General features: G+C 41.8%; 1 protein-coding gene across 1 annotated transcript in view; it reads left to right on the plus strand.

Annotated features, from left to right (window-relative positions):
- RANBP17 (RAN binding protein 17) overlaps positions 1-17,486 on the plus strand; it is a gene marked incomplete at its 3' end in the record, with an annotated part of 162,619 nt that extends 145,133 nt beyond the window's left edge. Inside the window, exons 26-28 of the mRNA XM_082323721.1 lie at positions 10,231-10,329; positions 14,238-14,365; positions 17,390-17,486. Coding sequence (XP_082179847.1) covers positions 10,231-10,329; positions 14,238-14,365; positions 17,390-17,486 — 324 coding nt within the window. The remainder of the gene's footprint in view (positions 1-10,230; positions 10,330-14,237; positions 14,366-17,389) is intronic.
- Between the last annotated feature and the right edge of the window lie 1,054 nt (positions 17,487-18,540).

Consider the following 18,540-nt stretch of genomic DNA (forward strand, 5'->3'; position numbering starts at 1 on the left):
TATAGCGGATGAGATGATGCTTGTGTAGGGAGCCGGTGCTCGATGAGGCAATTGCTGCGGCGTTCTGACCTGGCCACTGTTCGTTTTGAGCAAAGGGAAGGGTATGTGTCAGGTGAAAAGGGCAGTTCCGTTGCTGAAAACTTTCTAATGACCGGCACACATTAAATAGATGTCCCACTTAGCCTTGGCAGATTTCCGATTTTCAAGACTCTGAAATGGAACCTCAAAATCCGCATTTTTCCTAGGCTAATGAATTGCTGTTGGTTTTGTTTGTTTGCAATCCTGAGACATATTTGTGTGCTCAGGGTGTCTTCTGAAATCGTGAGATCCAGAAACCTAGTTTGTTGGGATTTTTCCCTGGTGTTTATTTGCTGGGGTTTTTTTACTGAAAATTGAGATTCTTGTGTATTTACGTGTCTCCAGGAACCTGCACAGTAAAAATAAAATACCTTTTTTAAAAATCCCAGTATCACAACAGATTGATGAGATTTGGGAAACCTGTTCGTTTATGTCAGCTTATCTTAGCATAGTTTAGGTTAGCTTAGTTTAACTTCAGCAAATCCTCCCAATGCTTTGCTGGGCGCATCAGAGACGAGACAGTTGAGCTATTGAAAGAGCACTACGCACAAAGGACTCCTGCACAACGTGGGATTTGGCCTTTCAGGATAACAGTGTTTCTGCATTCATGATTCGTTTCCCTTTAAAAAAAAAGAAATAAAAAAAATTAAAAATGAAGTGTGTGCAACCATTCTTTAAAATCTTTTTAGCGTGACAAGTAAAGTAATCTTCTATTGATACTTAAAAGTCCATCTGCAGAAATTCAGGCAGAATGTTAGAGAGACGCAATATCTATTGAAATGTTGAGTGTCAAACTGCCAGGGTAATGTATTTAGTATGAAATATAATATTCAGTGCATTTTGTTTTGATGACTGCATGAAATAGCCTTGTGCTCTTATCCTTTGTTGTTGTTGTGAAAGATGATATTCACTAAGAAGTGTTGGTGACTATTCAGGACGCAGTAGCAATATGCTTATTACCGTCTTTATCATCTGTCTTTTATGTTTATTTGCAATAGCTTTGGTTACAGTTCAGTTCATCAGGATAGCAAAAATAGTTTTAATTGTTCTACGGAAGAAATTAGAGTCAATTTATGAACAGTTTGAAAACAGAAGAGGTTTGAAATATGTTGGGCAATCAGTAATTAATACTTGGATTAGTCTTTTTAAGTTCTGCGCTAGTACGCTGCTCTGCTCCAGTAGGGCAGAGTAGGCTGCCTGGCTTTATGGACAATCCTGGAATAGTGGTTAGAGCCAGGCTTCTGGGTTTCTTATACTCTGATTTCCTTCAAGGTGTGGCTTAAAAGCCCAGCCTGCCTCCCTGTCCCTGCTGATTATCTCAGTGCTATTATCAGTGCTAAACTAAGGTAAATACCGGTAAAATAATTACCCTGGTTCTAATTTTCCCTGTACTACTGGTTACTGTTGCTGTGTGGGGGATGCCTCTGGGTCTGCTGCTGGCAAACATCCACATGGTTTGAGCCTACGCTCAAGCTGTCTGCAAATCCCAGCTGCCTTGTGGCAAGCAACATCAGGGCTCTTGTAAAAGAGATCTACAGACCTCTTGGTGTTGCTGCAAGGCCAGGTGGATTATGTGATAGATGCCAGGCTGGACTTGACTTGCAGGTGAGTGCAAGCTTGAGCCCAGCTTAAGGACTTGCTCCTTGGCTTGTAGGGCCTGCATCCCTGAGGTTGCACTGACCACGCTTCCACTCAGTGTCAGAATGAGTCTAGTTCAGATTCAGGAATAAACGCACGCTTAGTTTGAGATACCTTCAAGTTCCTTGGATGAAAGATTTAGAGCTGATCTCATGCTCAGCCTTTCCTTCCATATGCAGCTTTTTCCATTTCTGGAACATTTCTGTAGATTGAATTTGAGATTAGCCTCAAATTGTTTCTAGACTAAATGATTTTTTTCCAGTAATAGCATTTTCCGACCCTGTCTTCCCTCCCCACGTGACTGGCATTTTGGAAGGCCTTCCTGTAATAGAGATTTCAGAAAACTAATGATCCAGCAGGTAAAGATCCCAATTCCTATGCTGAAATCCAGGTGCAACATTGAAAATCCCCAGCTTTTTTTGTGCATCAACTCCCAGCACTTGGTACAAGGGAAGGCACCGGTGAATTTCTCAGGAGCTGGAGATGAGAAGAGTGACAGCTCACATTTGAGGAATTTAAAAAAGATGCATGCTGTAAGTCCTAGTGTCAGTTAAGGGGAAGACTGAAAGATTTAGACATAGAGCCATTTACATTCCTGAAGATAGACTCTTGCTGGAAGGCGTTGGTGTAGGTGAAACTGCTGTTCTCTCCTCCCAAAAGGATTAAATAATCTGTAACTAGTCATTGGGTCGGAGGTGCTGGTAGTAGACACTGACTTCATCCTGTGTCACCTCTCAGGTAAGAGTGCTGGCTGTGCAAGAAAGGGAGAGGCTCTCAGCATGCAGACTGGAAAAAATGCTTAAGGATCATCTTCTGAGATGAGACTGACTGGGTTTACAAAGACCTGAACCTAGCTGCTTCTTCATATACTGCTAAAAGCAGAGGGGAACGTGGTTTGGTTTCTTTTGGTTTTTTTAAATAAGATTTTTAAAGAGCTCAGCCTTCTACACCAAAGCAACCTGAAGTCTATGTTACAAATTATGACAGGTTGTGCATTCCAAAAGTCCTGGTTAATCACAGTTCTGTCGTCTTTAAAAACAGCTGAAACTAAAGATGTAACACTGTATAGTCATGGCCACTTGTTTAGAAATGGCTGAATCTTAAATAAACAGCTTAGGTTAATTTAAAATGATACTCTAGTATCTGTAAATGAAAATCTCTGAATGCTACCAGCTAAAAAATGCAGATTAAGGGTTGATGTCACAATCTTAAATTATTCCAGCCTGAGGTGGAATAATTTGCTGTCTATCAGGGAGCACAGATGGATAGGCAAAAAAGAAGCTGTGCAGATATACGAGTTTGTAAACATCTGTCAGCTACACCAGATATCCAAATACAAAATCTAGCACTTCAGGCAGCATATGAGTATGTGACATTCAACAGAGGGTTTACATGAAATTCAGCACAGACAGAAGCAAGTCAGCACACCCTGGAAGGTAATAATTAATGAAATGTATCCCCTCCTCCCTGCAGAAAGAGGAGGTATTTCATTCATCAGGCATCTCCAGTGTTGCTGCAGTTAACTGTTCTGCTTCCAGTATTTAACGTAGCCAACCCTCAGACTAGGCAAAACTGCTCCATCCCGTGGGACTTAGTGCTTTACTATAGGTGAGCCTGTAGCAGCCAGCTGGCATCTCTTCTCCATCCCTGGTGGATGCCAGCTCACCCAGGAGCACGGTCTCCCGTAGGATAGATGGACCCAGTTCTGCTAGGCAAGACTGGACCGACTATCATAGTCCTTCATGTAAAAAATTCAGATGCAACTGTAATTTGAAAAGAACGTGTTCTGTCATGTTAGAATAAGCCCCCAAATTAGAGGGAAGAGATTAAAACTGCCGTTTGAAAATGTCCTAGTGTAGGGCAAAATCTTTTGCTGTCAACAGCTTGTGCGCAGGAGGTAGCTGCTGCCCGTGTTCCAGCTCCGCTGCCGTTACTCCCTAGAGTAGCACAAACATCTGCTTTGGGATCCTGGCGACTGCTTGAAAGGCAGTTCACTACTGGCTAAAGGTAGGATATGATGCAAGTAAACCCTAGCTTTGAAAAGTCCACTTTGCACTGCTGGTCTGTGTTATTGTGCTACTAACATACGGCAGTTTATTTTAACAGTGAAAAAATAGAAAAATAGAAAACTGCAGTGGGTCTGGTGTAGTAAATTTAACGGGCACATTGCAGGTGCTTGTCGTTAGCATTAAGCTATCATCCTACACGTATCCTTTTGAGTATGTGCTCATGTTTCTCTTTCAGGTACAAATTCAGGTTTGAGATAAGTTAGTACAATCTTATTTTATGATTATTTCTGCTGGCTCATGATTTGGACCTACTTGAAGTGAATCTCCCATGCTCAGCCCTTTGGCCAGTTCTAAAGACGTATGCAGGGAAATGCCAAGCTCCACGCTCTCTGTGACTGTTCCTTCCTCACGTCTATAGCCATCCCTTTCCCATCCCTTCTGAGCGCTGGGAGAAAAGACTCTCCCAGCAGGACGTAACGTATAACTGATCGGAATACCCTGTGAGAGATAACACTTAAATCGTATTTCAGTCCATCAGCTGCAGGCATATACTAGTTCGTGGTATGCAGTGAGTCACCGAGGTGCCTTGTCCTGACATCAGGATTGGGTTTTTTTCAGCCATTTATACCTTAATTTTTTCATAAAATGAAACAAAAAGGCCAGACCCAAGTGAACTATTCCAAATTGACATACAAGATTGGGTCCCTCACGATTTTATTAAATCTTGATAATTCCTGCAGCTTCTTTAACCTTCAGCTGTTGAATCATGACATTTTAGTTATTAATGTTTATTTATGTATTTATATTGGAAGTACGTATAAATAGGGTGAAATGGTACATTCTGTGAACAGAAATCTGGAGGAATCGAGCCTATATAGACTGAAAAAAAAGCTTGGTCTGAGGGTAGCTTAGAGGGCTCGGAGCAGAGAGGCTGCTGAAGAGATCTCTGTGCTTGCCTTAGCCCTGTTTCATCGACTGCTGCTGTTTTCTGTCTGATGCCCTCTTCTCTCTCTCCTGCCCTCCTTCCTCCCCTCTTCCCACACATGTAATGAAAAGTAGCAACAGGACCGGAGAGAGCCGAGAGGGTGTCCAGAAGGAAAGCTGCCGTGCCGTAACTGGGCCCGTTCCTCGGTGCGCTTCTGCTGCTCTGGAACAACTTGTTTAAAGCTCTTCGTTGGTCTAATGTAATTCCATAATACAGGGGGACAAGGCGCGTGATTCTTCAACTCTCATATATTGCAAATCTCAACTGATTTGCTGTTTCTGGCAGTTAAATTTTTTTTTTTTTTTTAGTTCAGGAATAATGGGCTGGTTTTCACTTTCATAATAAATAAAGGCTTTAGTTTTCTTATTTCATCTGGAAACTTTAGCTTGGAACATGGAAAATATCAATCTGAAAGTTAGGCTTTCTAGTAAAATAAATATTTTAAAACAACAGATTAAAATTTAAGGTATTTAATAATCTTGGAGCATTTAAATCTTCCTAATATTATTAGTAAATGATGATCCATTTATTGATATAGGAAGAATTGATGGTGAAAGAACTGAGAACTCCAAAGGACATTTAAATTAGTAATCACAGCTCCTAAATTAAGAGCAGACTGTCTGAAGCTAGAGCTATAAAAACCTACCAAGTTTTGTATGCTAAACAATGAAAATCTGAATCTTTTTCAGATCTGAATGGAAAAAACGAGCGTTCTGACCAGCCAAGTGTTTGGTTAAAAGACGTATATGTTCTTAGGCCATTTTAAATCTTCGGCAAAGGAATACGTACTGCTGTCTCTCGTGTTAACATAATATTCTTTATGTTAAAATGTGATAAGTTGCAGCAAAATAAAATATTCGTCCCAACATATGGGAGAGAGAAATGAGTTACGGGACCTGCAATGATGCAGGTGCTCTCTATTGATAACACGGAGCAGCAAAAAGAGCCTTTTTAATGGAAAGGCAGCTTCTTTTCCAGCTTCCTTTGGAAAAAGTTTTCATAATGAGGGTTATCTTGACCAACAATTTTCTTCCTCCACCCAAAAAGGAAAGAGGCTCTGAAGGAAGAGAGGCTCTGAAGAATTAATTTATTGGAAGAACAGTTCGTTTATTCTTGTCTGTTCTGTCAATAGTTCCTTTTGTAAAGAACAAATGTGTCAGGAGAAACATTATTGAACCAGATAAAGTGATGCTCTGTGTTTAAGATAAGAGAACAGAGGCAAGGTTGCTGTTTTGAACTAAGTAGAAAATAGATTATCTGCTCCCCCACCTCCTTCCTTTTTACTGCCCCTTTCCCCACCTTGAGACCTGGTTTTCTGCCCGCGTCGGTGCGAGGACTTGGGTCTGCCCCGCGCCTCGGGCAGCTGCCCCGGCTGCTGGAGTGCCGCTGCGCTGCAGTGGGTCTGTGGCAGGATCTGAGACCTCATTTTCCTGAAAGAAAACGATTCAGTTTCTACCAAAAGGGTATTTTCCACCTAGGAAACAAAAAATCCATGTGTTTGATCAGTTCTGCTTCTGTGCTGTGCGGTTTGTTTTGCCATTGAGTTGGTTTGTGATCTCCAATTAGATGATGAGACTTCTGGCAAGCGTGGAGCAAGGAGGGCGTACCATAGCGTGGGTTTCCCTCTGACTTCTGCACGCTAAAGACGTGCAAGTCCACCTGAACCCCACCAGCTTCTGCTGCTGCCCGGTAAGAGGGGCTGCAGGTCTGTAGCAACAGCATGGCCGGGATTTGGTGATGGCTGGAAGGAGCTGAGGAAGCTGAGGGGGTGCCCCAGGCTCAGTCTGTATCCCTGTGGCTTTGCATACAGACTTTGTTCCTCAGTCAGCCCCGCTGTAAAATGTGCTGGTAATGCTGATGTATCTCAGCGGCACGCTTTGACGCTAACTAACATCTGGGAAATGCTCTGCAGTTCTCAAAAGAAGTGGAATAAAAATGCAGCCAGCGCTGCTGCTGTTGGCTGCTGAATGCTTGCTGATGTCCCTGGGTCCAGCTGATGGCCTGGGAGCGAGCAGGGTCGCTCTGGGGTAACTGCATTCATCTCCTCATTTGTAGATGTTATTGGGCAAAATCTCATCTTCAGAAAATTGCCATGATCATTTCTGTGCATGTTGCCATCATAAATACAAATACATGTAAATGTGTGTCGGCAAATGAAATACGAAGAAGGCGGCGCGTTATTTCAGAAGCTTAAAGATGACCTGAACAACTCAGGGGAGCAACAAAAACGGGCACACGTATGGAGCTGTGTGTCAAGTATCTAGAAATTGTTTCCTGCATGGGTCAGCCTGTTTCTCCTGGTTACAACAGAGTCAACTCACTGATCGCGTCAGGTCTGAAGGAAGAAGCTGAGGATGTCACTTGGCGATGTAGGAAGAAGCTGTTCCGCATCATGTGAAAATAGTAGAGAGGTGGGAGAGGGAGAATTCATGAAATTAAATGAGAGCCTGATAGCTCTGCCCAAGAAGGAGTTAAAGGCTGGTACATCACCAGTAAATGTGCTGTTTGCTGAGGCAAAGCTTCATTATAAAGTAGCGTGAGGCTCGTCTAGACGAGCTCTATTGCCTTGCAGATGGATCTGCGCAGGCTGCCTCCCTTAGACAGAAGCTCTTTCCAGCAGGGGTGGTCTCCTAGCGCTTGTTTGCGGGTGCAATCTCTCTTGGAGTGTGTCAGCAGCACTGTAAAACAAAGAAGGATCTGGAATGCAAACAGCTTGCTGTAGGCTCACGCAGAAGTAGCACAGGGAAACCAAAGCTACGGAGTAAAGCAAAGCAGCAGCAATAGTTGTGAGAGAGAAACACGGAAAAGGAAGTTTAAGGCTGTTATCATGGATTTTGGTGCCCTTCATCTTGGTGGAATTAGGCTCAGTAATTCCTGATGGTCTTCTGCCTATGCCATAGCACACTCCTGACAACCTCCGACAGAGGTCTCGATAGGATAGATAGGTTTGCCTGACTTTGTGCATGCAGCTCTTAATGCCAAGCCGTACACCTTGATTTTTTTTTTTTTAATCTTTGCAAGAAGTGGGATGTCTAAGACATCTGCAAAGACAACATGCTAGGATTCCAAATCGTCCACCTCTGCAAGTAATAAACTTGCATAACTTCATGAGAGGCATTAATCGCTGTTCCGGAGAGCTCGCAGGCAGATGTTACAACCTTGTTCATATTAGTGCAGCGGTACCGCAGCTCCCAGTAGTTCCTTTAAAGAGAGGCAGCTTTGTGTGGAAGCATTAGTGCTGGGGGGTGGTGTAACTGTCTAGTTCAATAGAAAGGAATAGGTTGACCCATGAAGAAAACGGACGTACGCATGTCCAGGGATGAGACCTAGCTAACTCTTGAATAGCGTGTTGTTCCCTACATGGCTAGTGATTTCTAAAAGGGTTCTCTTTCATTAATCCTTAGAGTCAGAAGTGGAATTAAAAGCGTTTGGCAGTACGATCTTGTCAGAGGAAAAGCTTGGAAGTGGGAGGGAGGCTTTCGCTGTTTGCTGTCCTGGTTGGCCAATATCAAAATACACAATTAATAGTTACTGTTATGTAGATTGCTGTATATTGGCTTTGGTTTTATGAATTATAACATTCATCATATTCCTTGCTTTTTTCAGTACTGTCTGTACTACTTATGCAGAGACAAATAAGTACTTCCCAGGTGAATTTTGGACATTTTGGTCTTTCTCCATATTTAGGCCAAAAACTCCGTGAATATTTGCTTTGCAGTTCATTTGCAATTTAGTAGCAATTCTGGGCTAGAGACCTTAAAGACATCCTCATGAGTTGTTTGATAAAGCTGGAGTTTGAAGAGGTGGCGCTTTCCCTGCGGGTCAGTCGTGAACTTGTCGCCGAGCTTGCCCTTTTTAGAGTAAGCATCGCAACGAAAGTCTTTCTACATGCATCACACTTTTTCTAAGAAATACAGCTATGTCAGTTGTGGTGCGCTGAGTGAGTTTGTGTAATTACTTTAAAAAAAATGGTTCTGTCCTAGCAGCTGGCTTTGTTGCAAGCTACGGAGATGAAAACCCGTCGATGAATGAATTCTAAGAAGTTGTAATTATTGTTCACGTTTGCAGTGCAAGCCCCTATTAGTGCTCGTGCAGAGGTTTTGAATTGTTTGCATTAGTTCCAAAGCAGTGTAGAACTGGTTTTGTCCTATGAGTAATGAAAAAGAGTTTGCCTGATATCTGAACTGTGAAGTCAGGTGAAGAATTGGCCTTTCCCACGCCAGACCGTGTGTTCCGAACTTGAAAGCTCAAATAATTTGCGGATATCTCTGTTCTAGGTGATTTGTAGTGCTAGGATTCATCTTTTTCATTTAGTGAAACATGCTGTTTGACTTCGCCTTGGTCAGTTATTACAGGCTAGTTTGCAGTGTGGCAGCTCTCTGGAGACCCTGCTCATAGCTACTCATTGGCCTAGCAGAAAGGATTTAATGATTTTCTACTTCCTCTTTGTTTGGTTTTAGGGTGTAGATGTTTTATAAATGTGAGTCAAACTATTTACTGGTGACATTTTACAAATTTTCGCTCTGTTTAATCTCTGAGTAATGTTTTTAGGTTCATAGATGTTGTGGCCTTTGGCATTTTGGACTAACGTATCTCAAGGATATCTTAGAGCATTTTATCTTTAAATGGATTCTATAGTTATTTTGTAATTTCTTTTTACAAAAGTTGCGCTAATCCCTAAATAAGTCGTGCCCTTCCTAGCTACACACACCAGCGGTATAGAAGCCCAGCAACACCAGAAGAGGCCTCAGCAGGCGAATACTCCATGTGGCATTAGCTGAAGGCTCTGGTTACGTGCCAGCCGACGAGCAAAGTGAATTATGTACCTTCACTTTGGGTTCTGGTAGAACTTAATTGTATGAGTTGATAGATCTCGGTGCTTTATAAAGTTGATGAAGTGGCTTTATCCCTGCTGTAGAGCTCCGTAAAGGTAAGTCACAGAAATAAAGTAAAACGTCTAAAATCAGAGGCTGGATTTGTAACTGCGATGGAAATGGTATAGATTTATAGGCTTCTTGCTGTAATCAGGATTGCCTTCATCGAAATAGGGAGTGCCTCCTTCAAATGCCTTGCAGTGTCATGCTCGAAGAAAGGTGGATATGAGAAAACCAGAATCTTGAAGAGCAGCTAGGGATTAATCTGAAACTAATATAGATTACTGGTCGCACATGTATTGCTCTCCTAGAAGTAGTGTGACAAGGGGGCAAATCCCTGTAGTAAAGTCAAAGCCTGTACCTTAAATTAACACAGCTCTAAATCTCAATTCGTGTTTGTTTCAACTTCAACTTTTTCTTTAGAGCCAAGCTTTGACATTTGTTTTCTTTAACTTTCTTCACCTGGTAGTTTTGGCTATGGAAGTATTTGTTTGGAAGAATGACTTTTGTAATACCATGTTCATACGTGAAATCTCAGGGATTTCAGCATGATTAGTAAAGGTTTCATTAATTTTTCCTTCTCACCACATCACACAGTATAACAACAGTATCCATATTCATGTAAACCGTCTGAATTTTCTTTCAGATGATGTCAATCCTAATGAACACCATCATTTTTGAAGACTGCAGAAACCAATGGTCTGTGTCAAGACCGCTGCTTGGACTTATACTTCTCAATGAGAAAGTGAGTATTTTAAGAAACTCCACCAGGTTCATTCTTCATGTGCCCATAGTTGAAATAATTATTTCACATAGAACAAAGCTGCCTGTTGCCCTTCAAATCCCCCATCCCTTTCCTTGGGACCTTGCTCCATTATGCTCACATCAGGAGTGGAGAGTAGGGTTCAGCTCATGTGCTGTATAGGTATTTTACAGATCAGTTCACAGAGGCTGAGTGGCTTCATTTTGATGAAAAGTCCTCTCAAACCTTCACCCCAATGTTTACACCCAGCCTTACATCACGCAGGTCTATAATTAATCTTCTTTTAATAAATTTTATGTCTTTGCTTTTCCAGAATTAAGCAGGAATAGAAGTTATGCAAGCTCATCTGGCTTTTAGATAGAAATATGAAACAAGAACACTGTGGAAATCACATCGGAAAAATTGCTTCCTAGAAAAATAGTTAACCAATTTCTTTTTCTGAAAGGCTTCACAGGAGCGACTAGCTTTGGGGGGTATTATCTGAGCGCTTACGCTTAAGTACTCGCATTGATTGCAATTTGGATTGTGTGCATCTGTGGCAGATTCTGTAAACCAGGAAATACTCTGCAATTTGCCCTTTCAATAAAATCTGAAACTATGAATTTGGATATACCCATCATGTTTCCCTGGTGACTTAACAGAGACAATATTGTCTGAAATGGAAACCATCTGAGTAAATGAATGCGAGTTGATCTAAATGTGTGCATTTTTTGTATGGCAAGGCATTGTTTCTGAAGATATTGACCTGTTGTATTTGCCATACTTCAGAGCTAGCTCTAACTTTATTCTGAATTGCTTTATCTCTTGGGCAGTCACAAGCCTCAGTGTATTACTGCTTTGGAGAATGAATTGTCTATACAATAAGAGGGTGCTGGAAAAAAATAAGACACTAAGATTAGCAGCAACTGCATACATTAAAATTCAAACTGAAATCCCAGCTATGGAAGGAAACTAATAGAAGAAGAAAATATATCAAGAAGAGAAGCGCTGTCTCATCATTCACCTGTGCTGAAGGATCCAATTTTAGCCATATCCAATAGCACTGTCATTCATCTTCTCGGTGTGTTATTGTGATTTAAATCCAAGCTCTATAAGAGAGAGCAGTTCTTTTAAAATGATTGAGAGGGAATAAGGGCAAATTCAGTGTTTAGGAAAACTTTATGACATCACAATATTATACTTTACAGATGGAAGCAATATTTCCTACTTTGGAAGGAAAACTAATCATTTTCTATCTGCTCTGAGTCACTGCATCATTATAAAAGTGGGAAATAAGTAGTTTTGTGCATTCCCAATCTTGTTCAAGACGACACTTTTGTTTATATAATGCTTCTGATTTATAGCGTTTAAGTATTAGCCTGACTACATATTAATTACGTGGTTTTGATGCTTCAGTATAAGAAGAAATTAAATACCTCACTTGAAGATAAAACCATGGAGCTGTAAATCATAAGGAATAAATTTGTCACCGGCAGAGTATTCTGTTTGCTGAAATTAGACTAGTTCTAATGATTATGTGTTTTGCTTAGCAGACATGGATATGTACAAGCACCTTTACTTAAGAACAAGCTTTACATTTCTTTTGGAAGGGTGGAGATCAGGAAATAGAATTTACAATATTTGTATTGCCCCTTTTGCATCAAGGTTATTTATTTTGTGTTCGGAAAAAGTAGGACACGTACTTACATATGGCTGTAAAAGTCATCTTTTCTTGGCTCATTTCAGTGCACCGCTGGTTTGTTTATTGGAAATGGGTTCCTTTATTTCAGGTAGGGTCTCTGTCTCTACAGCTCCTGAGATAGCAAGCGCACATTTAGCATGTTCTACTGCTTGTTCACTACTTCTTTTGTTTTAATGAGATCTTCTTTGCCCGTAATTCTTCTCAAAGGGAAAGCATCAGGTATACCTGGGGACTCAGAAAAATTGGGATTTATACATGCTTGCACCAGGAGGGGTAATTATGCCAAAATGGGTATCGTAATCAGAGTCCACCCTAAAACAACGCTAAATCTTTTGAGACAGCATCAGCTTAGTACGAAACGGGGTGGTTGCAGGTGGCTCCTGACATTGTTCCCACACTGAAGTGCAGCGACAAGTTTAATTTAAATCCTAGGTTGGCAGAAAAAGCCCTCTGTATCCTGATAATGTAGCAACAGCATCTCCTCCTTGCTGTTGTCCTTCAACCGAAGAACACAGACATTGGAGCGTACAGGCAAAAGTGATGTTATTGCAGAGAAGCGCTGGAAAGCCCAGGGCTCGGAACGGCTCCATAGTGTGAAACAGTGATGCCAGGGGAGAGTCTCCAGGGGGACGCTGTGCCCCGTAATGATAGGCAGCGATGTTATTCCTAGCTGTTCCTTGAGGGTGCTGTTAGTACTTTCCATTATGGGGTGGCCTGAAGAAGTTCTTGGAATGCCTCTCTTCTCAAAACAACTTGTGGACGCCGGACAAGATCTCGGGGTCGTGGCCTTCTCTACCTTGAACTCTGCATTTGTCACCTTGAGACAGGGCTTCTGGGAACATCTTTGTTGCAGGCAGATATTTCATCTTTCACACCAGCTCCCGGGTGTTTTTCAGTTTTGAGTTCCGAAGTAGTTTGGGACCCAGCTATTTGATCAGCTGCTGCCTTCACTTCCAGTGCTGCCGCAGCGGTCAGCAAAGATGCGTCATGCAGGATGTTTCTGGTTTGAGAGGAACTGGATTGAGGGCAAGTAATTTGCCAAGCAGACATTAAAGCAAACACTTCCTATAATCCTGTTCAGTTGTCAGGGCTTAGTGTTAGAGTGCTATGGTTTTACTACGTTCTCTTTTGTTCTCCCATATTTTTTCACGTGTACAGGAGAGCTGTAGTTGTGATGGAGAAGTTGTGTGTTTAATTGGAGATTTGTTTAAGGTTTAAACAGCTTTAAACCTGTTAAAGGTTTTTAAAAAAAATCTAGCAAACAAATCACAGATTTTTGCACTTTCTGACACTCTGTACGACACCCTACAAGTTACATTAACTTCAAACGTCTACTGAATTTTGCATACTAAAAAGTGATTTTCATCCTACCTTTAACAAGTTCTCTTCTTATACACCTGAAATTTGGGGAATGCCAGCAATATTATTCTTGACTGCAATATCGGACTGCTCAGAAACTCTGCCAGGTGCTTGGGCACAGGTTCATCAGAATGGTTCATTCTCCTCTGAATAATTGTATATATCAGTGCTTATACCACGGATGTGCCTACGCCCAAGGCCATAAGACTTGACTGACACAACCAATATCATAAAGACTAAACAGGATTATGTGACTTGCTTGGCTGTAGTAGTAGGGAATGGATAACACTGGAGGTCCCCTCCCGTTCAGTATTTCTAGACTAAACCTAGATTTTTCGAAGGTGATAAAAAGTTCTATTTTAACTAGTCTATAAATCTGCCAGAATATAATGGGAATAGTATATAGAAAATCATATAGATTACTTAACTTCTAAAGAAGCAAAGGTGAGTCTGTCTCGTCGCAGCACTGAAGTGATTAGAGCCCGCAGCCAAGTGCACAAATTTGCGCCATTCTGAAAAGACTTGAAAAGTAGTGAAGGATGTTTCTGCCACCTCTCTTCGGTGGCTTTCTGTCTTGGAACTGGTCAGGTGGCCAACACCCACGGGTAAAGTGGCATGTCACCTGTTAGCACTAAACTTCAGTCGTGATACACGGCTGAAGCTGGTGCACTGCAGGACGGCAGCATCTGAAACCCGATTCAGGTAGACCTCTGTGTGCTGTTTGCCAAGCTCCTCTCCCAGAGGGCAACGTATGAAGCACTTGCTCAAGAGCGCTCCAGATGTAGATGAGTAACTCTGGGTTTAAATTTCCAAACTTCATTTGTTAATATTCTCTGCTTTGCTGTCATAGTACTTCAGTGAACTAAGGGCAACCTTGATAACCAGCCAGCCTGACAACAAACGTGAGGTCCTTGACCAGTGCTTCAGGAATCTTATGGAAGGAGTCGAGCAAAACCTTTTGGTAAAGAACAGAGACAGGTAAGTTCATAACACATAAGTAAGCTGAAAGAATAAAAGACAAATGGAAACTTTAACTGGAAAAAATGTAACATAGGAAGTATTCCCGGTAGCCTTAAACTGCAGTTCCTTTTGAAAGGAAGATAATATCCTGTCAAAGAATTCATCCCTAGACTTAACAGTTAGAGCCTGAACATTTGATAATTATGTATTTTCTTGGTCAGAAATGTATTTCCTAATTTAATCCCAAAGTCAAGTTTTGCCAGGCTGCAGCTGCTGCTTATTCACTTGGGAAAAACTGCCTTATTTCAGCAGGTGAGCCTCAGAGATTCCTTTTTCCAACCTTAAACCCCTCTGATAAAACACTTGCTTCAGCCTCCAGCAGTGCTGTTGCTCTGACAGAGCCTTTTCTTCCTGGGGTTGGGGTTAAGCAACTGCTTGTGAAATGCCAGAATGAGAAGGGATCCGGTGGGGCCAGTTGCACATTGTAGATAAATGAGGCAAGGGTTTGTTTTTTTTTTTTTAAACATGAATCACAAATTCACCCAATCTTGCCCTCATTTCAAAAAAGAGGAGAAGCCTTCACAAAACAAATGGCGAGTTTGTCTGCATTTAATGTTCGCATTGATGTTTTGTTACCAGCTAGCTGCATTTTCTCTTCCATGTGCATTATTCAACCAAAGCAAACCTTGAAAGTAGAGAGACACAATCTAAGTCCCGACTGTGGACCTTCCTGGACAGCTTGCAACAAACTGGAAGGGGGCTTGGAGGGAAGTGATGGCTAAAACCATTTGGTGATTTTATTTCTCTGACGACTTCTCTTGTTTGTTGGTGTGAAAATTATGTTGAACTTGTTCAATTCTTAAATAGTTTCACGTTAATTATGGTCTCCGCAATTTTGTTTCGTTTTCCTATTCAATTCTGGTACTAAAGGGGTAAGTTCCTTATGGCCTGACTGTGGATGATAGCCAGAGACAGGGGAATTTGGAAGCAAACCCAGAGAAGCACAGGGATCACATCCATGGCACTAATAAATCAGACAGACTTTCTGTGTAACTCGTATTATGGATTAGCAGAAAACCCTTGGAAAAGGCAGAGAGCCACCGGGAAGGAGGAGAATGCCTGTTAAAACAAAGAAAAACTGAGCTGGCAGTGGTGGGCTGTAGGACATGGTCTAACCTTAGAGCTGTAAATGCCAAGGGGAGTCATTTGACTCAACAGTCCTTCAGGATTTAAAGGGATAAAAAAAAAGAAAAAAATGAAAAACTAGGTAAAACTCGTTCTTATACCTGGATAGTTTCTTAGTTCCCTATCTATTTATATTTACTGAAGGCAAGAAGTCCTTAAGGTAACATTGTTTTCTGAGAAAAACATACTTTGATGTGAAGTTTCTGTAAGCTGCCTTATTCTGAGAACTTGCCTAGGCTCAGGGAAGGAGGATGGCAGGAGGCTGTCCCCTCCGGGCAGGCAGCAAGGCTTGGTGGTGGGGCAGCGTGGGGAATCCAGCTCTGCTGCCTGGGCTCTCCCTGTTCAGGGCATGGACAGAGGCTTCCATCGCTTGGGCTGCCAGCAAATACTAGGTTTGGCAAGTGCTAGATTCCAGTATCTGTGGAGTTAAAGGGGATTTTCATCTCGAAGCGCTGTGGAGTACTCTCAGGTAGGCAGTGGTGCGGAAGCTCTCGGAGAGCTTTTGTGGACGTGCAGGCGGGGAGGGATGGGTGCAGGTGTGAGGGGGACAGAGAGAATTCGGTCGAACGAGCAGCTCGTCTGTCTCAGTAGCGTCCGCCTGTCTAACCTGGGAAGACTTTTAAGCCATCACTTCCCCAACAAGCAGCATGAGTTAATACGATGGCTTTTCTGTTTTCAGCTCTTGACTTGTAATCCTTCTCAGATTTATTCTGTGGAACAGGAGGCTTCTTTTAACTGTGATTGTTTAAAATTGAGCAGAAATCAATTTCCATTAGTAAGGAAATAAGCACAAACGTAAAAAATTATGAACAGAATAAAGAATGAACTCATAATTGCATCCTGTATTTCCACACACAGCAAGCCCCAGGTTACCACGCTGCTGCTAGACATACCCATAAAGTACAGTACAGCGGGGGCGGTTGGGAAGGATTATTACCCCTGGTCCTACAAAGAGACCTTTGCTGAGATCCCATCAGTTTTGCAAGCACCTGTCCAGCAGTCCTTTGCAGGAAGGAGCCCTAAGGAGCCGTTCTTCGGGAAACTTTATTAGCTTCGCTATAGTGAGCCAGCAAAGTCTGACACAATCAAAGCAAAGAGCATTGAGGCAACAAACAAAAGAACATTTGAAAAACCCTAAATGCAGGGTGCAGTACGTGTTTCTGACATTTTAAAACATTTTTTGTGGAGGTTTTTTCAAATACGTGAGATGTGATAAATGGCAATTAAACTCGTCGTTTCAGGTAAGGGTAGACCAAGGGAGTAGATCAGATTGGGGCTGTCGTACAAGCGGAGTCAGAGTTGGCATTCCGTGTCGGGTGTGATGGCACCGGACGGATTTCCCGTCCTACACCTGCCAGTAGAGAACTGTCGGGGAATATTTTTGTGAAACCATTCTGTGCCAGATGGGTGGCGGTACCGCGTTTCACTGAGAGACGGGTTGAACTCTGACACCGCTCAGGAGGGAGGAAGGTAGGTCTGAGAGAGCCTGGCCTTGATGGCCATCTGGACAGGTCCCAGAGAGCCCTTTGCTGGAGGTTTGGGGGAAAGGACGTGTTCTGAGTCGCGTGGGACGGAAAGGTTTCTCATTGCATTCATTTCCCAGCTGACTTTTAAAATGTGTCACACTGTTGGTAGGCTGAGTTTATAATGCTGCCCATACATCTTTACATGCTCGTTGTTATTTTATAGGACACTATAGTTTTTGAGGGCACCTAGTGATTTTGTTTGCGAGTTTTCCTCTGGTTTTCTTTCAATTTAAAATCTACATTATAGTTATTCTTTTTACCGATTCTTGAAATACATCTCTCCATACCAGGTCTCCTTTAACCAAACGTCTGGGTTCTCTTTTTTTCCCAGGTTCACTCAGAATATGTCAGTCTTTCGAAGAGACATGGCTGAAGCTCTGCGCAGCGAAGGGGCCTCGGATCCCGGCAGCTTAGACATGATGAGTTGACAATGACTTTGGAAGCAGAGCAGTGACTAATAAACAAACCCTGAAAGTTTTGGGACCCCGTTATATTGTTAGATAGATTTTTGACCCTTGTGAAAACTATTTTTTTAAGATATCTTCTGCCTTTTTATATCTCTGGCCTAAATGTAAGGATTTATAATAGTGAAAGCAATGGAAAATCAGCCTTAGTTTGAAGAACGTTTTCAGCCTTTCTTATCAAAATTTATTATCCTGTTGGTTTATCTTTATGAAACGGTTTAGAAACAGTACTTAACCAAAGAACAAAATAAATATACATTCCTTCTAAACTTGTATCAGTTAATGATTCTCAGTTCTACACATAACAGTAAATAATATCTCATCAGTGAAAAACTCCAAGCTCACTCTGAGGTCGCATTTGTTTGAAAATGAGATGAAAGCCAGTACAAATTTTATATGACATCTTTTTGAAATAATAAAATTACTATTTTTCTACAAAATGTTATATATTTCTTTTCAGCACTGGCAGTTAATGACGATGTGGACCACAAAGTAGACGACTAAAAATGAACGTTTTAGGCTGTAAGACTAGCAAGAAAATTGAGAATGTTGCACGTAATAAAATAAGAGATGATGGAGCAAGCCTTAATGAAGTACTGATGGTGTTTTAATTTCACAAGTACATATTTTCCAGGTATTTGGAAATTGTAAAAAACACAGAAGAAAATAAAGTTGTTAAAACACTGTTTAAAAAGAATAAAATCTATCGACTTCTACAAAAAAGAAAGCAGATAGTTACAGAGACTTATTGCCCATATTTAAGCGGCGTGGCACAATGAAGATGAACGCCTGCATCTGAAACAGCAAATTCAGCAGATTTGTCTTCACCTCTCGGAGATCGTAAGGAGTTCGGTGTGAACCAGAACAAAATCCCTCCTCCAGTCCAAAGCTCCCGCTGGCCCTCGCCACCCTGGTTTTGTGGGAGCAATTAATCCCGTTCTGTGGTGGGCAGGAGGTGCTGTGCGGGCTGAGGAAATACACAATGAATTGAAGCAAGATCTAACAAAAATTACAACTA

Source organism: Platalea leucorodia (genome assembly GCF_965183815.1).
Source record: "Platalea leucorodia genome assembly, chromosome: 11".
Classification (NCBI taxonomy): Eukaryota; Metazoa; Chordata; class Aves; order Pelecaniformes; family Threskiornithidae; genus Platalea; species Platalea leucorodia.